Source organism: Mixophyes fleayi, chromosome 6 (genome assembly GCF_038048845.1).
Source record: "Mixophyes fleayi isolate aMixFle1 chromosome 6, aMixFle1.hap1, whole genome shotgun sequence".
Lineage (NCBI taxonomy): Eukaryota > Metazoa > Chordata > Amphibia > Anura > Limnodynastidae > Mixophyes > Mixophyes fleayi.
Genome location: NC_134407.1, coordinates 75,900,759 through 75,927,446, shown reverse-complemented (window position 1 = coordinate 75,927,446; position 26,688 = coordinate 75,900,759). Strand labels below are relative to the sequence as shown.

General features: G+C 38.2%; 1 protein-coding gene across 1 annotated transcript in view; it reads right to left on the bottom strand.

Moving 5' to 3' along the window:
• Window positions 1–4,751: 4,751 nt before the first annotated feature.
• Window positions 4,752–26,688, bottom strand: part of ABCA5 (ATP binding cassette subfamily A member 5) — a 150,524-nt gene continuing 128,587 nt past the window's right edge. Inside the window, exons 30-39 of the mRNA XM_075216871.1 lie at window positions 23,189–23,306; window positions 23,005–23,096; window positions 22,495–22,667; window positions 21,937–22,012; window positions 21,752–21,846; window positions 17,685–17,804; window positions 15,942–16,091; window positions 14,147–14,226; window positions 13,558–13,613; window positions 4,752–11,240 (exon numbers count right to left, since the gene is read on the bottom strand). Coding sequence (XP_075072972.1) covers window positions 11,136–11,240; window positions 13,558–13,613; window positions 14,147–14,226; window positions 15,942–16,091; window positions 17,685–17,804; window positions 21,752–21,846; window positions 21,937–22,012; window positions 22,495–22,667; window positions 23,005–23,096; window positions 23,189–23,306 — 1,065 coding nt within the window. The 3' untranslated portion in view covers window positions 4,752–11,135. The remainder of the gene's footprint in view (window positions 11,241–13,557; window positions 13,614–14,146; window positions 14,227–15,941; window positions 16,092–17,684; window positions 17,805–21,751; window positions 21,847–21,936; window positions 22,013–22,494; window positions 22,668–23,004; window positions 23,097–23,188; window positions 23,307–26,688) is intronic.

Genomic DNA, 26,688 nt, shown 5'->3' with positions numbered 1-26,688 from the left:
GTTCCTGGTGCTGTTCTGAGCTGACCTTAATGTTATTAATGCTGTGTCCGTCTCCAGCTGATCTGTCCCACATACTTTTATGTTTCTGTATTTCTATATTTATAGAAATATCTTTATATTTTAGACTATAATGCTAAAATGAGTAGCATGATATTTGTGAATGAATTTAAGGGTATATTTATTTGTGTACTCGAGACACTATGCTAATAAACACAATTGTAATCCAGACTGCCTCACGATCACTGGGGTGGAACTGGTGAAAGCCACCCCAAGAGGTGGCGATAGGTATAAGAGATTATGCAAATAGTAGGTTTTCTGGATCTACCAATTAAATACACTTTCACCCGTAGGCCTAAATGAATCTCTTCATCTTAACAAAATCATTTAAATTTTATTCATATAAAAAAACAAAAAAAAAATATATACTCGTTTGGCCACCCATTAATAAAGATGGGATTTTTTTCCTGATCAGGCATTCCATATTATGACTAGATAAGGGCTTCCCTGGGTTATCCAGAGAGGCATTATTGTATAACAACTATCACTAATATAAAGATATCAAATTACTTTATATGGTTGTGCCTTCATGCTTCCCTGGGGCAGTTTTGGGCATTCTCCTCAGCTATACAGTAAGATATACAATGTCCTTTAAATATGGGTTATTGTGGAATTTTAATATAAAACTTATGATGGTGATATAGATGATATCAGTTTAGTAACTGATGACTACTGCTTGGGAAATCCCTATTTAAGGGTCATGAGTACTGTATTCGGCTAATCCATACTCCATATAGAAAATATTAAAGCATTCAATAGTACATATATATATATATACACACACACACAGTGGCCTAGTGGTTAGCACTTCTGCCTCACAGCATTGGGGTCATGAGTTCAATTCCCGACCATGGCCTTATCTGTGTGGTGTTTGTATGTTCTCCCCATGTTTGCGTTGGTTTCCTCCGGGTGCTCCGGTTTCCTCCCACACTCTACAAACATACTAGTAGGTTAATTGGCACTATCAAAATTGACCCTAGTCTCTCTCTCTGTCTGTGTATGTTAGGGAATTTAGACTGTAAGCTCCAATGGGGTGGAATCAGTGGCGCTATATAAATAAATGGTGATGATATATAAAACACGCAGAATAGAGCTTGTTTTTTTTTTTTTTTTGGTGGTCATGGGTCGCAGCCAGAAAACTTATGGTCAGTGTCACAGGTGCTTCTTCTACCAAGTATTACATTGAAGTTCTAGAAAGTGCTGGTTTTATGTGTTTTGTAATTTTTATATATCTTTTTATGTTTTAATTGAATGTATGTTATTTACATATTATTAAAAGAATACTAAATATCCGCAGTTCACGTATCTGTTTGGTGGTTCAGGTACACAATTGCTGAATGCCATTGACCTATGATGGTGTAACGCTTCGGTCCCCCAAATAGTACCTGTTGCGTTACCCCCATTTCATTCATCTGGAAACTGCCATGTTCCAGCATCAGACAAACTTCATTCATTCATTCAGCTACATTCAGTTCTGCACAGGTGCAAGCCTATTGCACTTCTGGACCTCCCTCCTCTTATCATTGGCTGAGCATTCCTGGAGCACTATTTAAACCCCCTGCAATCACATGTCTAATGCCTGTTCTTCAAGCTCACTTCCTGTAGCCTGTTGTTTTGGTTCCTGTTCTCCTTGTGGTTCTCTGCTATTCCAGCCTGCTCTCTGTTCGTGGTCTGTGCTGAACCATCGCTGCTCCAGTACCTATCTTACCATCTCCAATGTACTTCATCGTGACAGCTCCGGTTCTCTCATCGCTGCCACTCAGAGCGGCTACACCTGTGACTCATCAGCTGTTACTACGAGTTACCTGTTACTTCTGTTTGCTCTCAGTCTCCTGCTGTGTTGAACTATTGCTGCTCCAGCACTGCTACTACCATCTCCAGTGTGGTTCATCGTGACAGCTTCAGTTCTATCATCGCTACCGCTCAGGGCCGCTGCTACTATTGTGACTCATCAGCTGTTACTATGAGTTACCTCCGCTACTTCAGTCTGCTCTCAGTCTCCGACTGTGTTGAACTATCACTGTTCCAGTACTGATATTACCATCTCAACTGTACTTCATCGTGACAGCTCCAGTTCTCTAACCGATATCACGGGGAGCCGCAACTGGTGACTCATCGGCTGTTCTCCCTAAAGCTACCTCTGCTTTCTCGTGTGCTCAGCATAACTTCAGTGCTGTACTCCTGCTGTTCCAGTGTCTCTACCCGCTTCACCTGGCTCCTCCACACCGTTCTGCTGTACACTCACTCACAGGACCGCGACCTGCAGGTTTGGTGCCGCAAAGACCATACCTCCTTGCGGGGGTTCCTGGTGAAAACCACCTGCTTGTTAGACTCCGCACCTGTGGGTGGGCCAAGCCATGTTCAGCAGAGCCTAGGGATCTATTTTTATGAGCCAACCATGACAGATGGCCTATAAATAAATGCCACAACCTTGGATATGGCAATATGGTGTGTAGTGGTGTTTTAGGGGTTTTTGTCTTGAGGATTCTGGAGGAAAAGAGAAGGGAGGTGGAGTACCAGTATCAGGGTCCACGGAGGCCCAGCAGAGCCCATGTTTTAGAGCATGGTTGGCCCTGCATTTCCTTTCAGATCAGGAGGTTGTGCAAATGTTTCGCCACAACCACACAAGCCTCCTACCTTTTTTTGAGCAAATAAGAGATGAATTGGAGCCTTTAACATCACACTCCCAATGCAGTGTTTGAGCTGTACAGCCTTGAAGCTGATGTGCTACAGCAGCAGGAGACCACACTAGGTTCCACTCCTGTCAGCTAGGAACAGAAATCTGAGGCTGCAGTGGGCACAAGCTCACCAAAACTGGACAGCTGAAGATTGGAAAAATGTTGCCTGGTCTGACAAATCTCGATTTCTGCTGCAATATACAAGTGGCATAAACAACATGAATCCATGGATTCATACTGTCTTGTTTCAATGGTGCAGACTGGTGGTGGTGGTATAATGGTGCGGGGAATGTGTTCTTGGCCCCTTAATACCAATTAAATATTGTTTAAATGCCACAGCCTAATGTATTGTTGCTGCCCAAGTGCATCCCTTTATGGCCACAGTCTACAAATTTTCTAAGCAGGAAAACACATAATGTAACAAAGCACACATTTCTCAAGCTGGTTCATTGAACATGACAATGGGTTCAGTGTATTTCAATGGCCACCACAGTAACCAGATCTCAATTCAATAGAACACCTTCCTATAACGGGAGATTGCAGAAGGAACATACAGCCAACCAATCTGCAGCAACTATGTGATGCTATCATATCAACATGGGCCACAATCTCTAAGAAATGTTTCTAGCACCTTGTTGAATCCATGCCATTAAGAATTCAGGCTCTTCTAGAAAGTACTGGCAAGGTGTGTCTAATAAAGTTGCCACTGATTGTATGTAAGTGGACAAATGGTTTATTGTGATATACAGCTACAAGTATCCTTATCAGATTTGTAGACAATGAACTTACCCTGTAATATTTATTGAAAAATGATGTGGAGAATAAGATTATTTGAAATTATATGATGAAATATGCTACTTTGTATATGCCTTTTGATTTGTATTGAAAAGTAATGTGCTTTACTCCCTACTACTGAATAACTCTGTTGGAAACAGGTCACTTGCCCAGACTAAGTCAAGATAGTATGAGCACAACAATATGATCCTTTGGTAGGCCCTAGTGGATGTATGCTGCTGTTGGCCAACCACATACACAGAACCAGGTCATAAACGCAAGAAAACGTTATAAATATTTGCGTTCATAGCATGTTAATCGAGAGTGCATTAACACACACGGGGCTCAATTCACTGGAAATATGTCATTAGGAATGTGAATCATCATAGCATTATGATCACTGTTGTATTTGTGTTATCATAATTAGACATCTATAGTTGTTTTACCTACATTTGTCATTATTGTACATGTATTAGAGTTTCATTCTCTTTTGGACCTAAAATATAGAGACTGGGTATGCTCTGTATTTGTTGCTCCATCATTTCATAACATCATTGCTAAATTCGCCCTTTTCCAGTTCCTTTTTTATGATGAGACGTGGTTTTCCTGCTGATTCTGGGCAGATTGACGACTAGTAGAAGTTGCTAAGACTTTCTAGTGAAAAACAGCTTACCACTTCTTTGTGTTTGCCCTGTATCAGCGATTTTATTTTACCTGGAGATTTAATCCAAAAGCCTCTAATGTTACCCAGTTGGTTAGGGTTGGTTCTCATGGCTTTACTAGAATTAAAAAAATACAATAAAAGCTGAACTCACCATTATAATAGTCATCATCTTGAACTTTTTTCAGCAAAACTAAAGTGTAACAATAAAATATTCATTACATTTTACATGTTCTATTATCCAGTTATATTTTTTTAATTTACTTAATATGTAAACATTATACAATATGCAAAGTTGAAACATGTGTAATGAAGCGGACAGCAGACTTAGCTTAAAAAGTTAAGCACTCCTGCCTTATATGTTATAAATTATGTTGCTAATCTAACTGTTTAAGATACATTACATATTCCACTTAAGTACAGGTTATTTGTTGAACATATTTATAAAAAAACATGTTAATACTGGACTTTGGGCCTCAACACTTACCTCTACTTCTATCTTTGCAATACATGTAGCATTTATTCCTTTATCTCATTCAATCAGAATAGTCGCACATGTAACTCAGAGATGACAGACACAATTTTGTAATTGTAATATCAGTGCAATTCCTGTTTATTATTCGGTAACATAATTTGAGTTGAAAACATTATATTTTATTTTATAAAGCGCTACGTTGGAACACAGCGCTAGACAGTAGGGGACAGCATACATAAAAAACAGTGACATGCAAAGTAGCAACAAGATGAGTGTAGACGTCAAACAAGGGAGGGCCCTACTCCTAAGAGCTTACAATCTAGTTGAGATAAGGATAGTTGAGGAACAAGTGTTACTAGAGTTAGAATATAGGACAGCAGGGTATCTGAGCACATTGTGGGGGGAGGAGTTAGTCTGGTGGTGAAGTAGCCTTCACAGATAAAGCAGGTTTTCAGGGCAAGGGCTTGGCAAGAGTCTGAAAAAAGTGTAGTAGATTATTCCATGAGTAGGTAACAGAGCTAAAGTAGTGTTGTAGACAGGAGAGAGAGATGATTAGAAGAGAGGAGGAAAGGTGTGGGTTATAGGCATATCAGAGAGTGCGAGAGGGAGAGGATTTGGAGATTAGGATCGGGCTATATGAAGGGGTGTTGTGGTTTAGGGTTTTGCAGGTGAGGGTGAGAATTTTGATTTGGTTTCTGAAGCATATGGGAAGCTAGTGTTAGGATTTGCAAAGTTGAGCAGCAGATGTGGAGAGAAAACAGAGTGGTTCTAGTGACGTTGAATAGTAGAGATGGAAAAGGCCGACTTTGTGTACATGTGGATTTGGGTGCAGTGGAGGTGCAGGATGTAGGGTGAGACTGAATCGATAAATGTGAAAATTAGAGAGTGGAAAGGCAGAGTTGGAGAAGTTAGAAATGGAGCATGAGTTGGAGAAGAAGGTGGTTGAGGAGGTCTCCACTTGGACAAGCCAATCATTGAAGTAAGAGAGAGACATTTATAGGCAACCGAGATTGTGTAGGGAATGATGAAGTGCTAATGTCCTTGGTGCAAACTAATCTGAGAGTAATATTTAGGAGGGGTATAACAATAAAAAATAAATTGGTACCTAATGGATTCTTTAGGTGTAATAAGAAATTGTGTATTATCTGTAAATATGTACAAAATAGAAAATGTGATTTCCAATCTTCTGTGACTAAAGAAAAATATGAAATTAAAGATTTCATAAACTGTCAATCTAAATAAGTGATCTATTTGATAGATTGTAGGTGTGGGATCCAATATGTGGGCAGAACCACAAGGACACTAAATACGAGATTTTTAGAGCACAGAAGAAACATTCTGAAGAAAAATGGTACGCACAGTCTAGCTAGACAGTTTGTACATAAACACAATGGTTCTTTAGAAGGATTACAAATTATGGCTATAGAACATATTAAGTCGACAGAAAGGGGAAGAGATATATTTGCTTCCCTCTGTAAGAGGGAAGCCTTCTGGATCTTTGCTATGGATTCAATGTACCCTAAAGGATTTATCGATTGTGTCGAATTTTCTATGTTTTAGTTAGGGGGATTTGCTTTGACTTTAGTTATGTCTATGTTAAAAGAAGTAGAAAACTTTTGTGATACGTTCTAAAGGTGTCACAATTTAGATAGTCCGCATAGTAAAATATGAGACTAGAGGGCTTTAACATCTATGATATTATGTGAATCTGGATGGCCCTAAGTTAAATTGACGACCTAAAATAGAGAATGTTAGGAGTTTGATTCTAATTACAGATTAATCTATTTGAAAGAATGTATATTGATGTATCATATCATAAGTACCATTAATTATAAGTTCCATATTTATTGAAATACGAAGAACTTGAAAAACAATTTGGTATATAAATTTGAAAGACCAGTTTCAACATCCGTTTGTTTGTATATATAGATTGTGTAATGGGTTTAAACTATTTTCCAATAACAAGAGAAAAATGAGAATGAGAAGAGAAAAAAAGAAAGTAATATGAGAGTATAAAAAAATGTATATGATAGATAGTGATAGATGAAAGAATATATGTAATTTTTAAATTTACTTTTTTAATTATAGTTTAGTTATGATTAGAAGTGGAGACGGTTGTTTAACCATTTATTTACTAACAATTTGTGTTATACATTGTTTTATATCTGATTAATACATATTTAGAAATTAATGTACAGATGATTAAGAAAGTTTGATTGTGAAAAAGAGGGTAATTTACATAGCCACCCTGATACCACTAAACAGACAACTGGGGCTAGATTTACTAAACTGCGTATTTGAAAAAGTGGAGATGTTACCTATAGCAACCAATCAGATTCTAGCTGTCATTTATTTAGTACATTCTACTAAATGACAGCTAGAATCTGATTGGTTGCTATAGGCAACATCTCCACTTTTTCAAACCCGCAGTTTAGTAAATATACCCCCTGGAGTAACTGATTTGTAGCTCTCAGATGTTTCCAGATGCCATATTATCTTTGTTTCCTGATTGATGCAAAGAGATTTATAAGGAGACCTCTGCATGTTGATTGCCATCTCTGAAGAAACTACAATTCAGTGTGGAGAAACCGGTCAGATTGTTTTATCAACAAATTTTATGACATATTGGAATCTGGAAATACTTCACTAACTGATTGATGGACTTGAAAACTAAAGTGCTGCTACTATTTATCTACTCTCTGTTCCATACATATTAATAATTTGAGTAGTGATGAATCCAAAGACTACCTGGCAATAAACAGATATTTTGCTATGCGGTGTTTGACAATTATGGCTAATCAGCTGATCGCAGGTAATACAGGTCTCATTGTTAATAGTGGCTCATTGGTAATGGACATCAGGAGGGACATACATCCAAGGTCCCGGATTTATCTTTGAAAGGTGTGGGTCTTAACATCTGTGCAGTACAAACATTTGTTTACAGCTGATCACTGAAGATTTTGTGGAAGATTCTGTAGAAAAACTATATTTTCAATATCACAGTAATAAGTTGTGCTGTGCACCATCGATGATCTTATATATTATAAGATATCGATAATCGGGTACCCGATAAGGACAATATAAAGGAAAATATCAAACTTTTATTAGACACAAAACAGACTTATAAGCTGCTTTTTCTATTTATGTTGTATATTTTAACTCCAGATTTCATAATAATGTTTTTTTTAATATGGTTTATTTTATTTTATATTTAATAAACAAAACTTAGTATTCTGTTGACTGGTATCTATATGTACTGAAGAGAAAGTGTTTTGCTCTCCTACTTTTCTATAAATTATAAATATTGTGAAGGGAAATGCTGAAATCAGACAGAATAAAAATTGTATGTCCACACTAGGAAATATTGGAGTTAGGCAATAGTGATGTAAATGAAAACTGGGAGACTGCACCTGGGGGTCTTTAAATGACTGCCTCACAAAGGTGAAGAGAAGAAATATATAGATGATGTAGGCTTCAAAGGAAGTTAAGCAGATAAAGGGTTCTGAAAGGTATAACTCTAAGGGGTATATTCAATTGTCGGCGGGATTGCCGAAAATCCCGTGGTCCACGCACGATTACCGTTATTACGGTAATCGTGCATGGAAAAACCGTTAATACGGTAATTTACTCGCTGGATTTCAGCTCGCAGCTCCCTGAGCCGCGAGCTGAAATCCAGCTACAAATTACCGTATTAACTGTAGGCGCGGAAAAACAACAATTGAATATGCCCCTAAATGTACAATGTGGAAAGGATAGGATGCCTCCCTGTCTGTCCCCAGGTCTGGGGTTGTGACTGAAGGAGAGGTCCCCATGAGATAGAGCTGCAGAGGAAACAGTGTCAGGGAAGGTGAGATAGGTTCCGGTAATGAATAGCACATTGAGAGTTTGAAATGAATAAATTGTGGACAAATCTGAGTTTGTTGCAAACAGACCTTGAGTGCCAAAGGGCACTGGAAAAGTGAAGGGAGTGGAAATGAGAAATGTGGATAAGGTTAATTCCGTTTAACGTGCCTCTTGGATGGGAGGCTTTAGGGTGGAAAGATGAGTATGTTTAAGGGGGATGATCAGAACTTAAGTATCAGTAGCGATATCACCAACACCCATATAAAGAATCAGGGAGAGAAAAAGATGGGAAGAAGATTTCTCATTGTGTGAATTGATAGGTACAGGAATCGGAGAAGTAGATGAGGAGACAAGAGAGGAAGGAAGTAGTTAGGGGGATAGTAGAATAACAGGGACTATTCGGATGCTGGAGCCACAAGAAAAGTTTGAAGATGAGGAATAGAGAAAGTGAATAGGAGAAACAGCAGAGGCATTTTGAATATGTGCATTGTGATGCAGAGGGAGAAATGTGTGAGTGAATTGGGGTGGTAAAGAACCGTGAAACTGATGCAGCCGCTGTCCCAGCATTTGTTATGTCCTCAGATGTTGCAGAGATTAGGTCAGAGTCCAGCAACATTCCGGTTATAACTCCATACTTAGGATAGTATATTTTGGATGTTACAGCAGGATGGATAAACAGGCAGGGTTTAACAATCACAATGAACTGAGTCTTTTATAGGAGTCAGCGGTGTAAGCTGTTCAGACCAGAGAGGGAATGTGCAATTAACATTTCCAACAAGGTGACAGAGGGATATATAAGATGAGCTGAAATTACCAAACATGTCTGTCTGTGAAGTTAGGTAGATGATATTCCAGCAGGAGTGAAATAAACCAAAATGACATTCAACCGGTGAGAGACAAAACATGTGCCTACATCTCACCCTTTTCCACAAAAAGTGACAGTCTATAAAAATGAGTGAATCAGGGTCATATAATCTCTATAAGGCAAATTGTCATAAATCATTCCACTTGGAAGTATATAATTTTATTTTGTGATCTGACAATACAGAAAGAGCACTATGACATTGTTCTGGATAGCATTACTTGTGGTGCCTATTTTGCCTAGAAGCTGTATGTAAATTTCTATTGCCTGTTACTGATGTTTATACATAATTGTATTATTTTATTTTTAATGCCATGAAGTAAGTCTGAACACAAATGTAGGACAGAATATATGGAATGAGGGGTGGAGGGAGAGTACTCACTGCACATAGCTAAATTTTACTCCTAAAAGCCCGATTTGGCCAGAAGCAAGACCTAGTTAAAATATTATCTTGTATCTAATACTGTATTATATTATAACTTTGTTCAGTATGACTATTAGACCCCAAAACCTATTTTTTTAGATATGAACCATGAAGTTTAAATATATTGGTCAATATTAACCAAGTATGCAGCCCTGTTAAAAAGTAAAGAATGACTTCACTGTTCATTGCAGACAAGTGCAGCTCCTCTCACATCTTCAGATATGGGTCAAATAGCTGAGAATACAGTGATCAGAGTTACAGAGGTATCAGTGTATATATCAACCAATACATACAGTGCATTTTTTTTACTAAGCAAAGCTGCTGAGCTGTCACTCACTGCATGGCTGCTCTGTTAGAGAGGCACCTCCCTGTAGAGGAACGGATAAATAAATCAACAGTCCTGACAGCATAGCTGTATATTTCATTGACATAAGAATCAAATGGTTTTCAGGTCTGCTGAAAGCCTTTTGAATTCAAGTTTGTTTTAAAGCCAAATATGCTATAAATACATATTATTTTTTACTATCTTTAATGTATATATTTTTTAACAACCCGTTACTATTTTCTTCCTTTTCTGATTCTGTGCTATCTTTACATCTAATGTGGTACATTTTCTTTGCTTTCAATCTTGCATAGCAGGGGCCTTGTAGGCACAGATGTTTCAAGATTTGATATGTTAATGTAATAACCAAAAAACAAATAAACAAACCACGTTAATATTTGTGACACAACAACAAGGATTCAATGGTTCCCCTTTGTCTCCTGTAATGCTGAGATCACATTACACTGTATTTATAAAACCCCACCATAATTTTCAGTGCAGATTTTGTGTTTCAGTTTTGAAACACTCTGAAACATTCAAGGAAGTCACTTTAATAATACAATATTGAGCCTCTAATAGAACTAATTCTCAACTTACACTTAAGGAAGGAAGACTTGAGGTAATACAAAATGACAGTTTTAATGAAGTACAAGTAAGCCCATAAAATTCATCCTGACCATGTATTTTACATGACAATGGTGTTGTCACAGTGCAGGAAGGCCTGTAACATATTAAAGCACTAAATTACTTATGAGGTGCTCATGAACCCCTAAAGACCTGAATTTCAGGATATATATATATATATATATACATATATATACACATGAGCACATTTGTGTAACCCTCCTGTTTTCAAGTAAGCTTGGTCTATTAGGATGGCAGTCACCCAACACAGACACAGCACAATTGCAAGTTCTCAAAGACATCCTCTGCCAAAAAGGGTCAGTCACATTGTACCAAACAATGCACCATTGACCCATTTGGGATGGAGAAGGGCTGATGTCACCCACTTGCATGGGTGTTGATCTCATTGCGGTGCTCAGAAGGCAACTCTATCTTCTTGCCTTCTATTCCAGCAGAGAGTGCTGTTCATTGTGGCAAAATTGTCATCTTCTTCCTGCTCTTTAGCAAGTTCAATGAACACCTGTAAATACAAGAACAGGCATTGGCTGACAAGGTAAAGAATAGCAGAAAAGAGTAAATGTAAAATGGGTTCAGACTCCAAAATTGCTGCCTCCACTGTGTGAATGCAGTTTGCATGCTTTAACACTTGACAACCTTATTTAAAGTCAACCAAGTTAAATACTTAAAAGAAATATTTACTTTGAATAAAACCTATTACACTTTTTGTAAACACCTTTATGAAGAACTATACTGATATATGTATGACCTAATTATAATACAGAAGTAAATAAAGGAATGGTTTTCTGGAGTGTACATATGAGAATATAAATGGGTATATTTAATTTAAAAAAATGGCAAATGGAATGGTTATTATAATGTCCAGTAAACGTGTATTAAATGGATATCACTTTAACAAACATTAATATGTGTAGGGTATAACATATTTTCAGTTGTATTATTGCCATTAATAGAGTCTAACTTTAAACCGATAGCAAATACATCAACTTTGTAATTATGTGAACATTTTGCAAACAATAAGGCTCATTTACAAACCATAAAAAATGCAGACCAAAGGGGAGGTCATGTAGAGTGAGACATACGCCAGTTTGTGTAGAGTATCTTGTGTGAAATCATTCTGCATTTGCCTAGAAAGTGGGCACATGTATATGCGCCTATGAAGACTTGCACGATGTAGGCACTTATGCCCACCTGTGCCTGGAGAAGCAGGACGGGAAGGGGGTGTTCTAATGTAGGCCATGTACAGAAACAACCATATGTGCCTGTTACGAGGTGTATCTTTTGCATCTGCTACAGGGCAGGTACAAATACACTCTGATGCTGACTGGCTGTAAACCAAGCGCATATGCTGCTGCTGCTGTGCGGAGGCAGACACGAGAAGTGCACAGTTCGGCACAAGAGTGATAATATGCTATGTTTCTGTACTCATTTTTTAAAGAGTAATTTACGCCCATTTTGTCAACAACTCTACATCAACCCCATAGGCTGTAACTTTGCACAAATGCACCTATTTGTCTGCATGTCAATGTACACACTGCTTCCTATCCCATTTCTACTACCACTTCAGGACCACCCCGTCACTAATTTCAACTTTACAGATTTTGTCCTAAAATAATGCTCAATTTAGTCTGATTCATGCTATAAATTAACCATGAGTAAGAGGACATCAAGACTTGTCTGTATTAGCCGTGGCACTATTGTACAGTTTTGCTTACCTTTGTAATTATGATTAGGACTGATCTCCGCCACCTCCGAGAATGTGGAAAAATAAAGTACTTGAGCAGGTAAAAATTTTATGCTGTGAAGAGGGAACATCCACCAAAATGTGCCATCTCCACCCTGTATATAATTTAAATAATTCCCGCAATACAAATTTGAATTTTATTCTGTAAGTACCTAAGTGCGTTCATGTTCCTAGCCAGCAGTCCAGAAAAACACCCAAGAACCGCTTAACAACATTTTACCTCCATAGCAGCTGCCATCTTGGCCTGGAAATCCACATGCTTATACAAAAAAGGGTGTTTTTGTGCAAGAATAGGCGCCTGACATCACAAAACTGTATTTGCACAGTGTTTTTACGCTTTTCGAAAAAGAGCCTTATTATGCTGTGTCTAACATCATGGTAGGTTTATCCTCACGGTGGCTTAGTCGTTAGCACTTCTGCCTCACAGCGTTGGGGTCGAACATTTCCTTGGTCGGAAATCGAACTCACATTTATATTAACTCACGTTCATATAAGTTTGTATGTTCTTCCCCTGTTTGCGTGGCATTTCTCAGATTGCTCTGGTTTTCTCCCACACTCCAAAAAAACATACTAGTAGGTTAATTGGCTGCTATCACATTGACCCTAGTGTGCGTGTGCATGTTAGGGAATTTAGACTGTAATCTCCAATAGGGCAGGGACTGATGTAAGCGGTAATATTCTCTGTACAGCGCTGTGGAATTGGTGGAGCTATATAAATAGCTGATGATGAAATATTAAATAAGCTCTAAAGTATTATACTGAGATATGAACATAGCTATCTACCACATACACAGAATTGAGTCACCATTCTCCGACATAATTCTCTCTTGGTGTAAGTCTTTCTGGGAGTCAACTGGACCTTTTTTCTACCATGAACTATGTATTTGTAGCCATCTGGGAACACTGGTCACTTGCTAAGTGAGAACTAATCTCACCACACACAAATAATACAAAACAGATAGACAAATTACAGAGTGATGTCCACACACAGAGCCCAACACAGGAGGATATTATATTATCCAAACATTTCTGCTGGTGGTTCAGGACCACAAAAGTGGAATCTACTTTGTGTTACCTGTTCAAGCGTTGACTGGGAGAAACTGTACTCTTCAATATTAAAAGAACGTTTCACTGCAAATATAAAAAAATAGATAACTCAATGAATATTGGGGTAGATGTATGTGTAAAATGTGTTCTTAATTTTGTACATATATGTACATTATACACTCTGTATGTGGGTTTCTACACAAATGACAGCAAGATGAATACTGAAGTATTTGCAGCTCATTTTAAAATGCAGCTATGGGATTTTTTTATCCAGAAAGTTTCAAAAACCAGAAAGAATAAAAAGTGAATAATTGTTACTTGTCAGTAATACTGACATGCACATATGTTTCTACATTTGCTATTTGCTATCAGGAGCACTGCTGCACAATTTCATCAGGAGGGAAATGCCAGGCTGCATGGGGAACACAAAAGTAATTTTATCATGCACTTTAGGGTATTTTAGGCATTGTGCTTCAAATTGCAGACAAAACCTTATTATGGATAATAGATCCCATATTTGTACACAAGTTTGAAAGGTCTTGTCCATTCTTCTGATTTGGCAATACTGTATCAAAGTAGTTCAATGGTTAAATGTAAACAACTCTAAATGCTATTACCTTGTTCCAGATTAAAGAATGCCTCTGACAAGGACTGCACATCCTCTTTAGGTACTTTGTATGACATCAGTGAAGCAAAGCTGAAAGATGGATGTACAGAAATTCATGTCTCCTTGGGCACATTGCAGGGCTTCATCATTATTAGTATCAGACAGTTATCTGTGCAGATCACATGCTTATAGACAGAATTAATATGTCCTGGTATATATGAAAAAAACTTAGTCTACAACTGCACTGTTGGACAACACAGCATGAACATTTAGAGAACACTATCAGTAATTCTACTAGTAATGCCAGTCAGATCAGAGTGTGCAGCCACATTAACAGACCTGTAGTTGTGTGGAACTTCCTGTAAAGATCCCCTCACAAACCCAGTAACCAGTGTCCTTCATGATACCTACTATCTTTGTGTGCCTTAAAGCAGCTACCTTTAACATATTAGCTATCTCTGTGTGCCTCACAGCAGATTCCTTCACAATATTAGCTGTCTCTGTGTGCCTCACAGCAGTTTCCTTCACAATATTAGTTGTCTCTGTTTGACTCATAGCAGCTCCCCTGACAATATTAGCAGTCTGTTTGACTCACAGCAGGTCCCTTCATAATATTAGCTGCAGAGATCGAAGTGGAAAATTAGAAGTGGCGATCTGTCGATTTAAAAGTGGCAGTATGGAAAATGTAATGGGAATGTAAGTCAATGGAATTTTATAGTTTTATAATGAAGGCAGCAGGAGAAGTGGTAGTATGGCATACCACCGTATACACCCCCACTTAAGCCACTGATTAGCTGTCGGTTTACCACACACCAACTACCTTCACCATACCTGCTGAAGTTGTGTGCTTCACAGCGGCTCCCTTCACAATACAGGCTGCCTCTGTGTCACACAATAGTTCCCTTCACGATATTAGTTGTCTCTGTGTGTCTCACAGAAGCTCCCTTCACAATGTTAGTTGTCTCTGTGGATCTCACAGTAGCTCCCTTCACAATGTCAGTTGTCTCTGTGTCTCACAGAAGCTCTACATAATGTTAATTTTCTCTGTCTCACAGAAGCTGACTGCATAATGTTGGTTGTCTCTGTGTCTCTCACAGCTGCTCAGATTATGGGGAACTGGCTCTCTTAGTACTTTAAAGAACGAGTCATGGTATTGGAGCTCAGCTGCTCTTACAATCCAGCTGCACTTTCACCACATAAAGAGGTGTAACCTCTTGTTAAAATATAAAGCTACATCATGGTATGGTAATGCCTCTTCCCTAGTGTTAATACAATGCTATTTTCTATACAATAGAACATTAGACCACCTTACAAAGTACACTTTCTAAATTTCAAATGTCATAACTATAGAAAACAATCAAATTCCGATTCAACCAATGACCTAAATTTACAAGCTTCTAATTGTGTGTTTAATGGAAATCTTGAAATTATTTTTAATATACAATAAGAAGAACAAAAAATATATAGAATGTTAACTGCAAATTACTGATAACAAAATGAATACTGCTATTTTAATAAAAATAATTAATATTAATAACTGACATGGTCTGTTAATAATTATAATAAAAAACATGTAATTAGCCTATAATAGTAATAATCCCCAAAGAAAAGTTCATCACTTGCCAACAATGCCCTTGCAGGGTTAAAGTTCCTCGGCTTAGTCTTGGGCTGTCATCTCAACCAGGCATTGTTGGCCAGTAATGCCCTATTCTTCAGGACTTATTACTTCAATCTTTAACCTCAAACAGTGAATTATTTATTTTGGTAATAGAGAAAGAGAGAGATTAAGTTTTATATAAAAATACCTCTCCTGGCGGCAAGCATTAGGGAAATGTTTTAAAATCTCCCTGTGAACAAGCTCCATCTGCTGGACCCCAGCATCTGCATCAAGCTTCAACTCTAGAGAATAATGCCGACCAAATTTACTCTTCAGGTGCTGAACTGACCCAATATATCTGTATTGAAACACAGGTACATACTATATTTGAATATATTGACTACGTAGTAATGCCCACACTGCTGGGTGAGTGGTGGTGGGAAAGTGTGTGCCCTGCTGACCATTCTTAAAATGTTTGGCCAGGCTGGTTGGAGAAGATGATGGCATAACATAGGCTATCTAGGAAATGAGAATACAGGCACAACTCGTAAAAAGGATGTGTAGGTATATGCATACAATGTCACTGGCATTAGTCAGTAGTTACCAGTACAGGATAATGGAAACATACAAACAAATAAATGGCCAAAAAAAGTGGCTAATATGACAGTATATAAGCAGTTCTAGGGGTAAATGTATCAATCTCCGGTTTTGTCAAACCGCGGGAGTTCGGCGAGATGACAGCTAAATTTTAAAGCGGCGCTGCCTTGTAAAGGGAAGTTTCCCTTTATAAGGCAGCGCCGCTTTAAATTTAAGCTGTCATCTCGCCGAACTCCCGCGAGTTGACAAAACCGGAGATTGATACACTTACCCCCTGGATGGTCTATTGAATGAGAAAATTGTAAATCATGGTAATGGGCTTGTTTGATTTTGTATTAAGGAATAAGTATTTTAGTATTATAGATAATGTACTTATATTGTTTCATACAGTATTTTGATATATGCCAGAAATATTTAAAACCACTTACTGTTTAAATAATATGTCACCTCTCCAAAAAACAATACATAAAGTAATAATTATTATTACTAACATTATTATTATTAAAATTTATTGATATGGCTACGGCATACTATGCAGAGCTTTACAATAGGGAATAACACAGTAATAAAACAAGACTTGGTAACAACAGCTACCCTTTTAACTTCCCTGGACTATTTTACCTGGTTTCCACCCCTTTACATAAATCTTTTAAAAACTTACATTTACTCTTTTAATACACTCAAACATCCCCTTAACCCGTCAGTTACTTCCCAGTCTTGTCTATTATTGTTTGCTCCCGATTGTAAAGTGCTGCAAAATATGCTGACGCTACATAAATAAATATAATAAGCCTTCTTGTACAAAGGAGGGAATTCAATGCAGTTTTGTTATTGGATTTATATGTTTACCAAAGTAATTTATATTGTAGCATGGAGGAAAATTAGTCTAGCTGCTGCAGTCAAAATAAATTGTAGCAGTGAAGGTCTGTTTAGGGAGAGGCCAGTAAGAAGTGAATTGCAATAGTCAATGTGGGAGATTAGAAGTGCATGAATGTAAGTTGTAGCAGTGTGTTGTGTGAGGTACAGAGCATATTCTGGAGGTGTTTCTTAAAAGTATATAATAGAATTTGGAGACAGATTGAATATTGGGAGCAAAGGACAATTCTGAGTCAACCAAGGCAGCGAGCTTGAGTGTTATGTTGTGGCTGTCATATTGTCAACATTTTCAATAACTGACAAATACTACATATAGTGCTAAATGTCGAATACACCGAGTTAAAATACTATGTTCTCATAAACTTATAACACGTCTACTCATTGAAAATAATAAAAAAATCAAGGGTGGGTCCACCAACCTTGAAATAAGTCTAGTACTGTACACTAGGCTTATAATAAAATGTTGGATACCACCTACCTCAGCTGCCCGGATACCATTATCGCCACGCGATCACAGACCGCTTCCGCCTCCTCCATGAAATGTGTGGTGAGCACGGCGGCTTGCTCCTTCCCTTTGAATGTAGAGCGGATCAAACCCCTAGAAACAGAGTCAAGGATATCAATAGAAGTGATAGAAAAACGCTAGTGTATACAATATATATATATATATATATATATATATATATATATATATATATTTATGGATATGTATGTATGTATATGGATATGTATATATATATATATATATATATATATACATATACACACACATACACATATATATATATATATATATATATATATATATACATACATACAAACATATATACATACACACACACATTATGTGTATATATATTCAAGTTAACCCGTGCATGATACTCATGCATTCTAGTCAAATCAAGCTACTTAAGGTGTTAAAAAGGTTCTTGTCATGCATTTGGGCCTAGCCCAGGCCTCCTCAGGGGAAGAGCGTTACTTCCCGACGCAAGCGCCCTTTTTTAACGTGGTTTTGTCTACATGTCACCACCTCATAATTTTTCTCCATCACCTCATCCTTCATCTTCATCGCCGCATCCTTCATCAAGCTACTTAAGGTGTTAAAAACTCCCCACTGTCACCCCCGGCAACCACCAACCACTCCCAACTGTCACTTCTCCTTCAAGAAATATATAGGTCAGTGTATAACTCTGCCCAGCAGGTGGCGCTGCAGCTTGGTTTTTTTTTTTCCCCCACACACGCCACTAGGCATTGATATAGTAGATATATATATATATATATATACATGCAGAACACAGACAGAGGCACTTCCCAAGACTTAAAGTATGTGAACAAAAGAGAAGACTGACTTTTAATACATGTTCCACTTATTAATTGAATGTGTATAAGTCACAATATAAGTTGTTGTTTGTTGTTGTTGTTGTTTGTTATTATTTTTCATAAGCGCAGACTTGCACTAAAATTGTTTAGTGGTATAAACTAAAACCAAGAAACCAATAACTAGAGGATAACATAAATATTTTATTTTCTTATATTCTTCCCTTGTAAAAGTGCAAATATCCTATAAATTGAAAAAAAATCTGCAACTACATGTACAGTATGTGATTTCCTAAAGTGTGGCACTTGTATACTGCCACCACCCTCTCTACCATTGCCCTGGTCATTGGTAGCTCACTACAACAGTGAGCGTGAAGACCAATACAATGATTGAAGTAGCACCAAGAGAGGTGATGGGGGAGGTGTGGAGAGGCATATTAGGGACCAGGATGCGAATTGAGAAGATGGTGTCTCCTGAGAACAGTATATTACCTCACCATATGGGATGTCTCAATAAGCGGCATATAACTCTTTCCAAGGGTCACACATCAAGTGGTTGTATTGAGCATTTAGGTGGACACTTTGCACTAACGTAGCCAAATTTGCTTTGACTATGGCATTTGAGATAGTAAAAATATGTAAATATGCATTGCTTTTTTAATTTGTGTGAGTTATTTGAGTGAGTTGTGTTAATTGTCCCCCAAGCACATTTCAAACTGCAATTCCCAGTAATTAGAAACACTCACATAAAAGGGGGTGTGCCTACATTTGCAGATACTCTGGATAAGGAGGAAAGATGTCATATCACGGTCCAACCTACTTCCACTTTATTCATTTCAATTTTCACAGTTTTCTCCCAAATTACTACTGGGCTTAGCCTCCTTTTTGTCATCAGGCTGTCATGATTAAATATGGCACTTATGTCTATTTTATGCTTTCTAGAACATTAGTTGAAATGCACATATATATATGCATTTTCTACCAAAGTGTAACTGGAATGTTCAAAGTATAGGACAAGGCCTGCTTTACAGCACTTGAGCAGCTCAAAAATCTGGTCCTTCTGCAAGAAGCAAAATGCTGTGCGCTCCCCTCTAAAATTGGGAATGCCTCCCTAAAGCACCTTCTTCACCCCCACCACCCCATTTACAGAATTCCTGCACGTGACTAAAATAAAATTTTCTCAGGGTATAATATTGTCAGGGCTGCCAAGAAGATTCCCGAACAGAATTAAAGGAATTTCATAAGTATATCTGAACAGAAATTGCAAAACCTTTGGAGCACCCAATGTAAATGAATGGGTGCCAGAGAAAGACATTCTCAGCCGGAGTGGCTAAGAACACGCGTTTGGGGTATGAAGGCTACAGTAAGCCATGTACTTTGTTTTTTTTTATTTTAAATCCTTTAAAAGCTGTATAAATCTACAAATGAGCATTCTTGGGTATTACTATTCAGACAAAGAGGTGGTAGCGGAACCAAATTAAGGCTGACAGGCTATAGCAGTCATGTACTGCAGTACACAGCCCCATACTTGGAACATGGCTGTCATAATGAATCTCCTGTGCCTGTCAGCAACTGCAGATCCAGTGTAAACTGGATCAATTAGAGACAGGCATGCTATCTTCTGTTATATCCAGGTCACACCGAGACTATTAATACTATAACAATACTGGCAATACAGACAAATTAAGACAGGTTCATCTTGTTAAAATAATACAATAAATTATGTCGAAGTCGTATAATTGGATGAACAAAAGTATATTGGTTGATATTGTCTTATTGGGCGATTGCACTCAGTATGCCACGCTACACGTGGCATATTGCGATCGCTCAGTAAAATATGCACGCACACACTCGCATGACAACATTTAGTTATTTATGTAATTCATATTCATATTGGTTCCGTCACACTGTAATTTATGAGCAGATAGTATGTGGTTTATTATTAGTCTATATATATATATAATATGATCATATGTACATTTTAGTGTTATTAAAGGTTTAGGTTATAGGAAAGGTGTCATGCCTGATATCATATTGATCCCCTAATCATCAGCAGCTGTCCGGTGCAGTCGGCGAAGAGATCGCACATTGCATACTTTAGTTATTGATATTAGAGAATAAACTGTTGTATGATGCTGGCTATGAAAGGAGCAGACCCCCTGGAGAGACGACCCCCGCCTTTGGATTCCTTAGATTGAATCAGCCTATGACCTGTTTACCCTGGAGCCACCCAACATCTGGACCTATAGAAACAAACTACGTCATCTCTATTGTTCTCTGTAACACTGAATGTGTATATATGATCATAGCTGCACACCCAGCCTCAGTCAACTCTAACACAGTATTCTAAGCAGATATACTGTCCATTGGGTCCCGTGGTTAGCGCAGCGAGCGCATGCGATAGCAGTGGTATGTATGTATCTTTTGGTATTGGCTGTGCTGTACTGTACTGTATCATAATATAATAATGTATTGAATTGTTAACTGTTGTGTTGTGGAAACACATACAATTGATTGGGCAATGCTTATTTGAAAACGATAGAATTACTTTAATAATTAATACAATAATAATACATACATTTAAATACAAATGTATAAAAGGAGAGTGTCTACAATATTGAGGATGCAGTTTCAAAATTTAAGGTGCTGTGGGACAATATGGAGCTGACTCTTTGGGTGGGTATTCAATTAGCCGCGAGGGGCTAATTTTCCCTTGTGCCCCATAGAGATACAAAGAGAAAATGAACGGAGATTCTGTATTGTATTGGCTGGCAAAATATGCAGCCAGACATCGAGATGATATCCAGCGGCACCTCATGGCTAATGGAATTCCTCCCTTTGTGGTAACAGCAGAGTGAAATCTCCAAAAGACGAGTCCACTTACCTCTAGTATACGGGCAGGGTGAGATATAAGACCTCAATAGTGGGAATTGTGGTGGCCGGACTTGGAGGCAATCAGTGAGTGGGAGCATTTGTAAACTCAAGTAGTTGTGTCTAATTAATTAACACTACTGTTTAGTTAGTTATTGCTCAGCCTCTTTACTCCTTTTAAATTTTGTTTTTAAGTTTTTACATGTGTATTATTTTGTAAAAAAAAATTGAAAATGAAGAATAGAATTTCTACAAAGAAGTTTATCATAGTATAATACATAACAAAAATAATATGTGTGGGAGGAAAAGACAATCCATGGCTTTACAAATGACAACATCACAGAACTAGCTACTTACCACATGCGCTGTTTAGCCTTAGAATCCATGCCGGTAGATGGTTCATCCAGTAGCACAATGTCTGGATTGCCCAGCATGCTCAATGCAAAACACAGCTAGGATAAACAGGAAATATATTACAATAACAGACTGAACCCTGCAGAATCCCCACCTATATTATGTAGAGAACTGAAGGAAGAAATTACCTTTCTCTGGATTCCTGCTGAGAGCTTCTTGGCTGGTTTTTGGAGGTGTTCTTTGAGGTCTAGTGTTTCTACTATCCTAAAAATAATGCAATGGGAACTATTAAAGCAGAACTGATCACAACAATATAACTAATTGTTTTAAAATTCAATTTCAGAGTCACCCACCCATGATTGTGAAATAGAATAGGTCATTTCTGAATATAAAGAGCTGGTTCACAAAGGAAGTTAACGTATTGAAGTTTACCTTGCAATACTTCAAAACATTTCAGTGAAAAAATTTGAAACATCTGTTTAATCATAACTAGAGCTAGGCTGGCCTTCCCTTCAATACACTCCTGCATTGCTAAGTAGCCTGCTTCCTTCCCTTCCACAGCTACGCGCCCTGTTCACTACTGGTCTGCTGCTGGGATGTACCAACGAAAAAATCTGTCAGTCTGGATAACAGTCCTCACTGGCAGGACAGTCCATTAGGATAGGGACAGTTGGTAGATATGGCAAAGATTACTTTAGTCAAACAATAATGCTTGAGTTTCCCTCTAAGAACACAATACTACATACCTTTTTATTACATCTTTTAGGTTGCTTTTGCTCATGCCTTTGATAGCTCCATATGTCTCAAGATGTTCTTCTAACTTTATCTCTGGCCAGAGATGGTTTATTTGAGGAGAATATCCCACAAATCGTACAGGAGCGACCCCTCGTTCCCCAGTGCTCGAGTCTCCTATACAAATCTGTAAACACAGGTAGAGTGTGGTCACCTAGATCATCAATATGAGTAAACACTTATAGAGTGTAAGCACCCAGATCCCCAGCTCTAACACCGCTTGAATCTTAAGTGGTTTAATTAGAATTGTTTTACAGCAGCCCTGAAGTGAGAACTAGCTCCAGGTATTTAAAAGCCAGGTTTCACATGTAAAGTTCTATACAATGAATAAACACATTTGTATCCAAATGCAGAGATGCAAAGTAACAATTAGTGTTGTGTGAAATACTATTTTCTTTATTTTGGTGACCGTGTCCCTTTAAATATCATTACACTGATAACCTATGATATCAATATTTACTGACCTGTCCAGCATTTGGCTCTGTCTGTCCCACCATCATGTCAAGTAATGTGCTTTTACCAGACCCATTTGGTCCCACCAATCCAAGTATCTCTCCTGAAAAGAGCCAGTTTAGAGGACTTCTATTCAGTGTGTGAAGACATTTAGTTAGAACAAGATACAGTATGTTCTTAGCATACACATCTCACCTTTTCGTACACAAAACGATATATTATTGGCAACTAGTTTTCTCATGGTCTTTCCAATAATGGTTTTGCCCTTTTCATGATATTCTTTGTGTAAACCGCTGACCATGATTGCAGGTTTCTGCAAACAAAAGACAATGGATGTCTTTAAAGAGAACAATAAAAGCAATGTTGGTGTCATCCTACAGCAACTCATCTATATATTTTATAGATTTCAGGCAGAATGGGCTTTTGCCTTGAACCTGTGGCTTTCCAGTATCCTATAGGACCATGATTTGTCCAGTTTCCAATTTAAGTTATATATTGATATATAACTATATTTAACAATGCTTACTTTTATTTAATTTAAAGATTATATTTTAAAAAAATGAAAACGGATATATTATTGACAGAGCTGAATTAGTGTTTGTCTTGGATCCATTTGCTAATAGTAATACAGTCACCATTGTCATGTACTCAAAATGCAAAGACAAACACTTTCCTCACTGAAATGAATAATTAGCTGTAGTAGTTACTGCATTTTTACTGTATACCCCAGAAGAATGTCGTCGCTATCAGCTTGAATACATTTGAGCCAAGACAGTGCAGTTGTCTATCAGGCAGCTTACGCTTTCTGTAAATTCAGCCAGTTCAGCTCTACGAATGTGAATCCTATTTTCCAAAATTATTTTAGGGTGGTGGCTACTAAGAAAAATTAGTTTTGCCTTAATAGAAAATACTTGTTTACGATATACAGGTACTTCACATAACTTGGCAAAAGGCAATACGTTAATAAGGAAGCAGCAACTTCACATTGCAACACATTCCCTATGACAAATGATTGACTATCATTTTGGGCCTGGTGGAAGCGGAGCTCTGTGGTGTCCGAGTATCAGAAGATTTTTCCCATCCCTGATACAGACTATTCAGGATGTTTCTCCGTGTTCGTAAAGTAACTGTATTTACCTCTTTATGGAGCTTACCCATGATTTTTACAGAACCCTTGCCAGAGAGGTAGCAACTTAATATGTTTCTCCCTCACTCTCGTTTTACATTTCTCATTCTCATTCATTACAATGTTCTTACTCTCTCAGATTTCCATTTTCTGTTATCATATTTCTTTATCTAATCTTCTTTCTTCCTTCTCTACTTATTTTTTTTCTCCCCATTGGTCCCTCTACTTTCCATGCGCTTCTTTATGTCTTACTTCGCTCCTTTGAACCAGTGTAGTGTTTCCCATTGAAATTCATTGGTTTTCACCTTGTGGCCTGCTTCCTTCCCTTCCACAGTCAATGAGCTGTTATCACGGATTGAGGGAGAGAGAGAACAGTCACATGTGCTACCTACTGTAGAGACTGACAGAACAAGTCTGTACCTCTATTCATGCTAATACAGAGACTGTGAAAGGAAACACAGGTGATTTGTGTCACACTGTGTGCAATCCTGCAATCAATGATTAATGGGGAGGTAACTGGCAGTGAGGTACGAGAGGAGTAGTTCTTGGACAGGGGGAAGGGCAGTAGCGCTGCAAATGCTACCACACATGAAACAGCATCAAGGAAATCCATTGTGATGTGGTTCCACTCTCAGACAGCTGTTTCATGCTACCACACATGAAACAGCATCAAGGAAATCCATTGTGACGTGGTTCCACTCTCAGACAGCTGTTGAAAAGTTGTATGCAATAGTTTTAGCCGTCAGAAAAAATGTTGAAGGAAACAAGTACTAGTACAAGCGATTCAACTGTTGTTGAATAATTGTTCAGGTATTATATATATGTTATCATGCAGTGTCTGTAATGCCAGCATGAAAACCCCTGTGCAATAATGAGGAGCATTTTTTCCCTGGCAATCTTTCTCCCTAAATTTCCTGTTTATCTCCTTGTTGTTTTCATTCCATCCTTCATCTCTTCCCTTGCTCTAAGCATCTAGTCCAGTGTTGGCTAACCTGTGACACTCCCGGTGTTGTGAAACTACAAGTCCCAGCATACCCTTCCAGCAATAAGCTGCTATATATTGGCAAAGCATGCTGGGACTTGTAGTTTCACAACGCCTGGAGTATCACAGGTTAGCCAACACTGATCTAGTCTCTGCTTTCTTCTGTGCACAATTCCTACTTTCTACCCTACTCTTTTTTATCTTTCCCATTTCTCTCCTACAATTATGCCTCAATTGGCTTGTTTATTAACCCCAGTACATACCCTTTCTTTTGGCACTCAATTCCTATAATGGTGCATAGTTTTCCACCGTTTGTTAGTTTCAATATTTCAAAGTATTATTTCATCATACAGCATTCTACCAAGGTGAGTGTAGGAACAATACCGCTAGACAATAGCGATAAACAAATGATGCGTAAAGTCAAAACTGCTTTATTGGGTTCTAGTGGCAGTGGAGCAATACTAACCTTCTGCTAGAAAAAACATCAGGGGGTAAATGTATCAAAGTGCGATTTTGCAACTCCAGCGATTTTCTCGGGAGAGTTGAAACTCGCAGATGTATGAAGCTGAGATTTCATGCAAAATCGCCAGAGTTCTGCTTCTGTCTAAATCGCTATTTGCAAAATCGCCAGAGATCAAACTCCCGAATGTTTACCACTGCAGCTATACAAGTCTCCAATGTATGAAGCTGCGAGTAAGCAAACTCAGGAGAGTTTGCTTCAAAACACGCCAGATACAACACGCTGCTTGATAGCAGCGTGTTGTACAAACACATCACTGTTACAATGCCATGGCAGTGTTAAAATGTTAAAGAATAGATAAAAGTTGAAAAAAAAAAAAGTGTGGGGTCCCCCCTCTATTCCTGCTTAGCCCTAGTGCTGCCTGACTAGTGCTGGTCCCGTGAAAATCGGGGAAAAATTTTGCGTGGGGTCCCCCCGATTTTCACTTTACCAGCACTAGACAAACCAGCCAGGGTTGGCGGCACTATAGCAGTGGGACACACGGCAGAGATCCACCTGCCATAATGACTAACCAACCCTAGACTGTTCAGCGCTGGGCTGGATTCCCTACAGAGTGGGGTCCGTCGAAAAAAATGAGCGCCCCCCCCACTCATAGAAAGAACCAAAGATGTCTTCTTTTTTCTCCAAAAAGTCCGTGCTTGCCCCAGTCCCTTAATAATTATACATTCCAATAGTTCTGCTTGCCCCAGTCCCAGCAAAATTATACCTTCCAAAAGTGATGGCTTGTGCAATCTCTTCTTTGCCTTGGCCAGGAGGGCCGCATATTTGTAATTTCAACGAGTCTTTAATCTTGATTGCAGAAAAATAAAAAAACTGTGGAGCCGCCGCTAACACCTCCTACCTAGTAGGAGGTCCGGTGAACTTACGTTCATTGCGCAAGCTCTAACTATTGTATTATGTGATTTTCCCACGCTAGTGGGGAAATCACCTAATACAGTAAATAGAGCTTACGCAAGTAACGTAGCTCATTGCGCATGCTCTACGCTACTTGCGTAAGCTGTAATACAGTAAATACAGCTCTATTTACAGTATTAGGTGATTCCACCACAGTTTTTTTTATTTTTCTG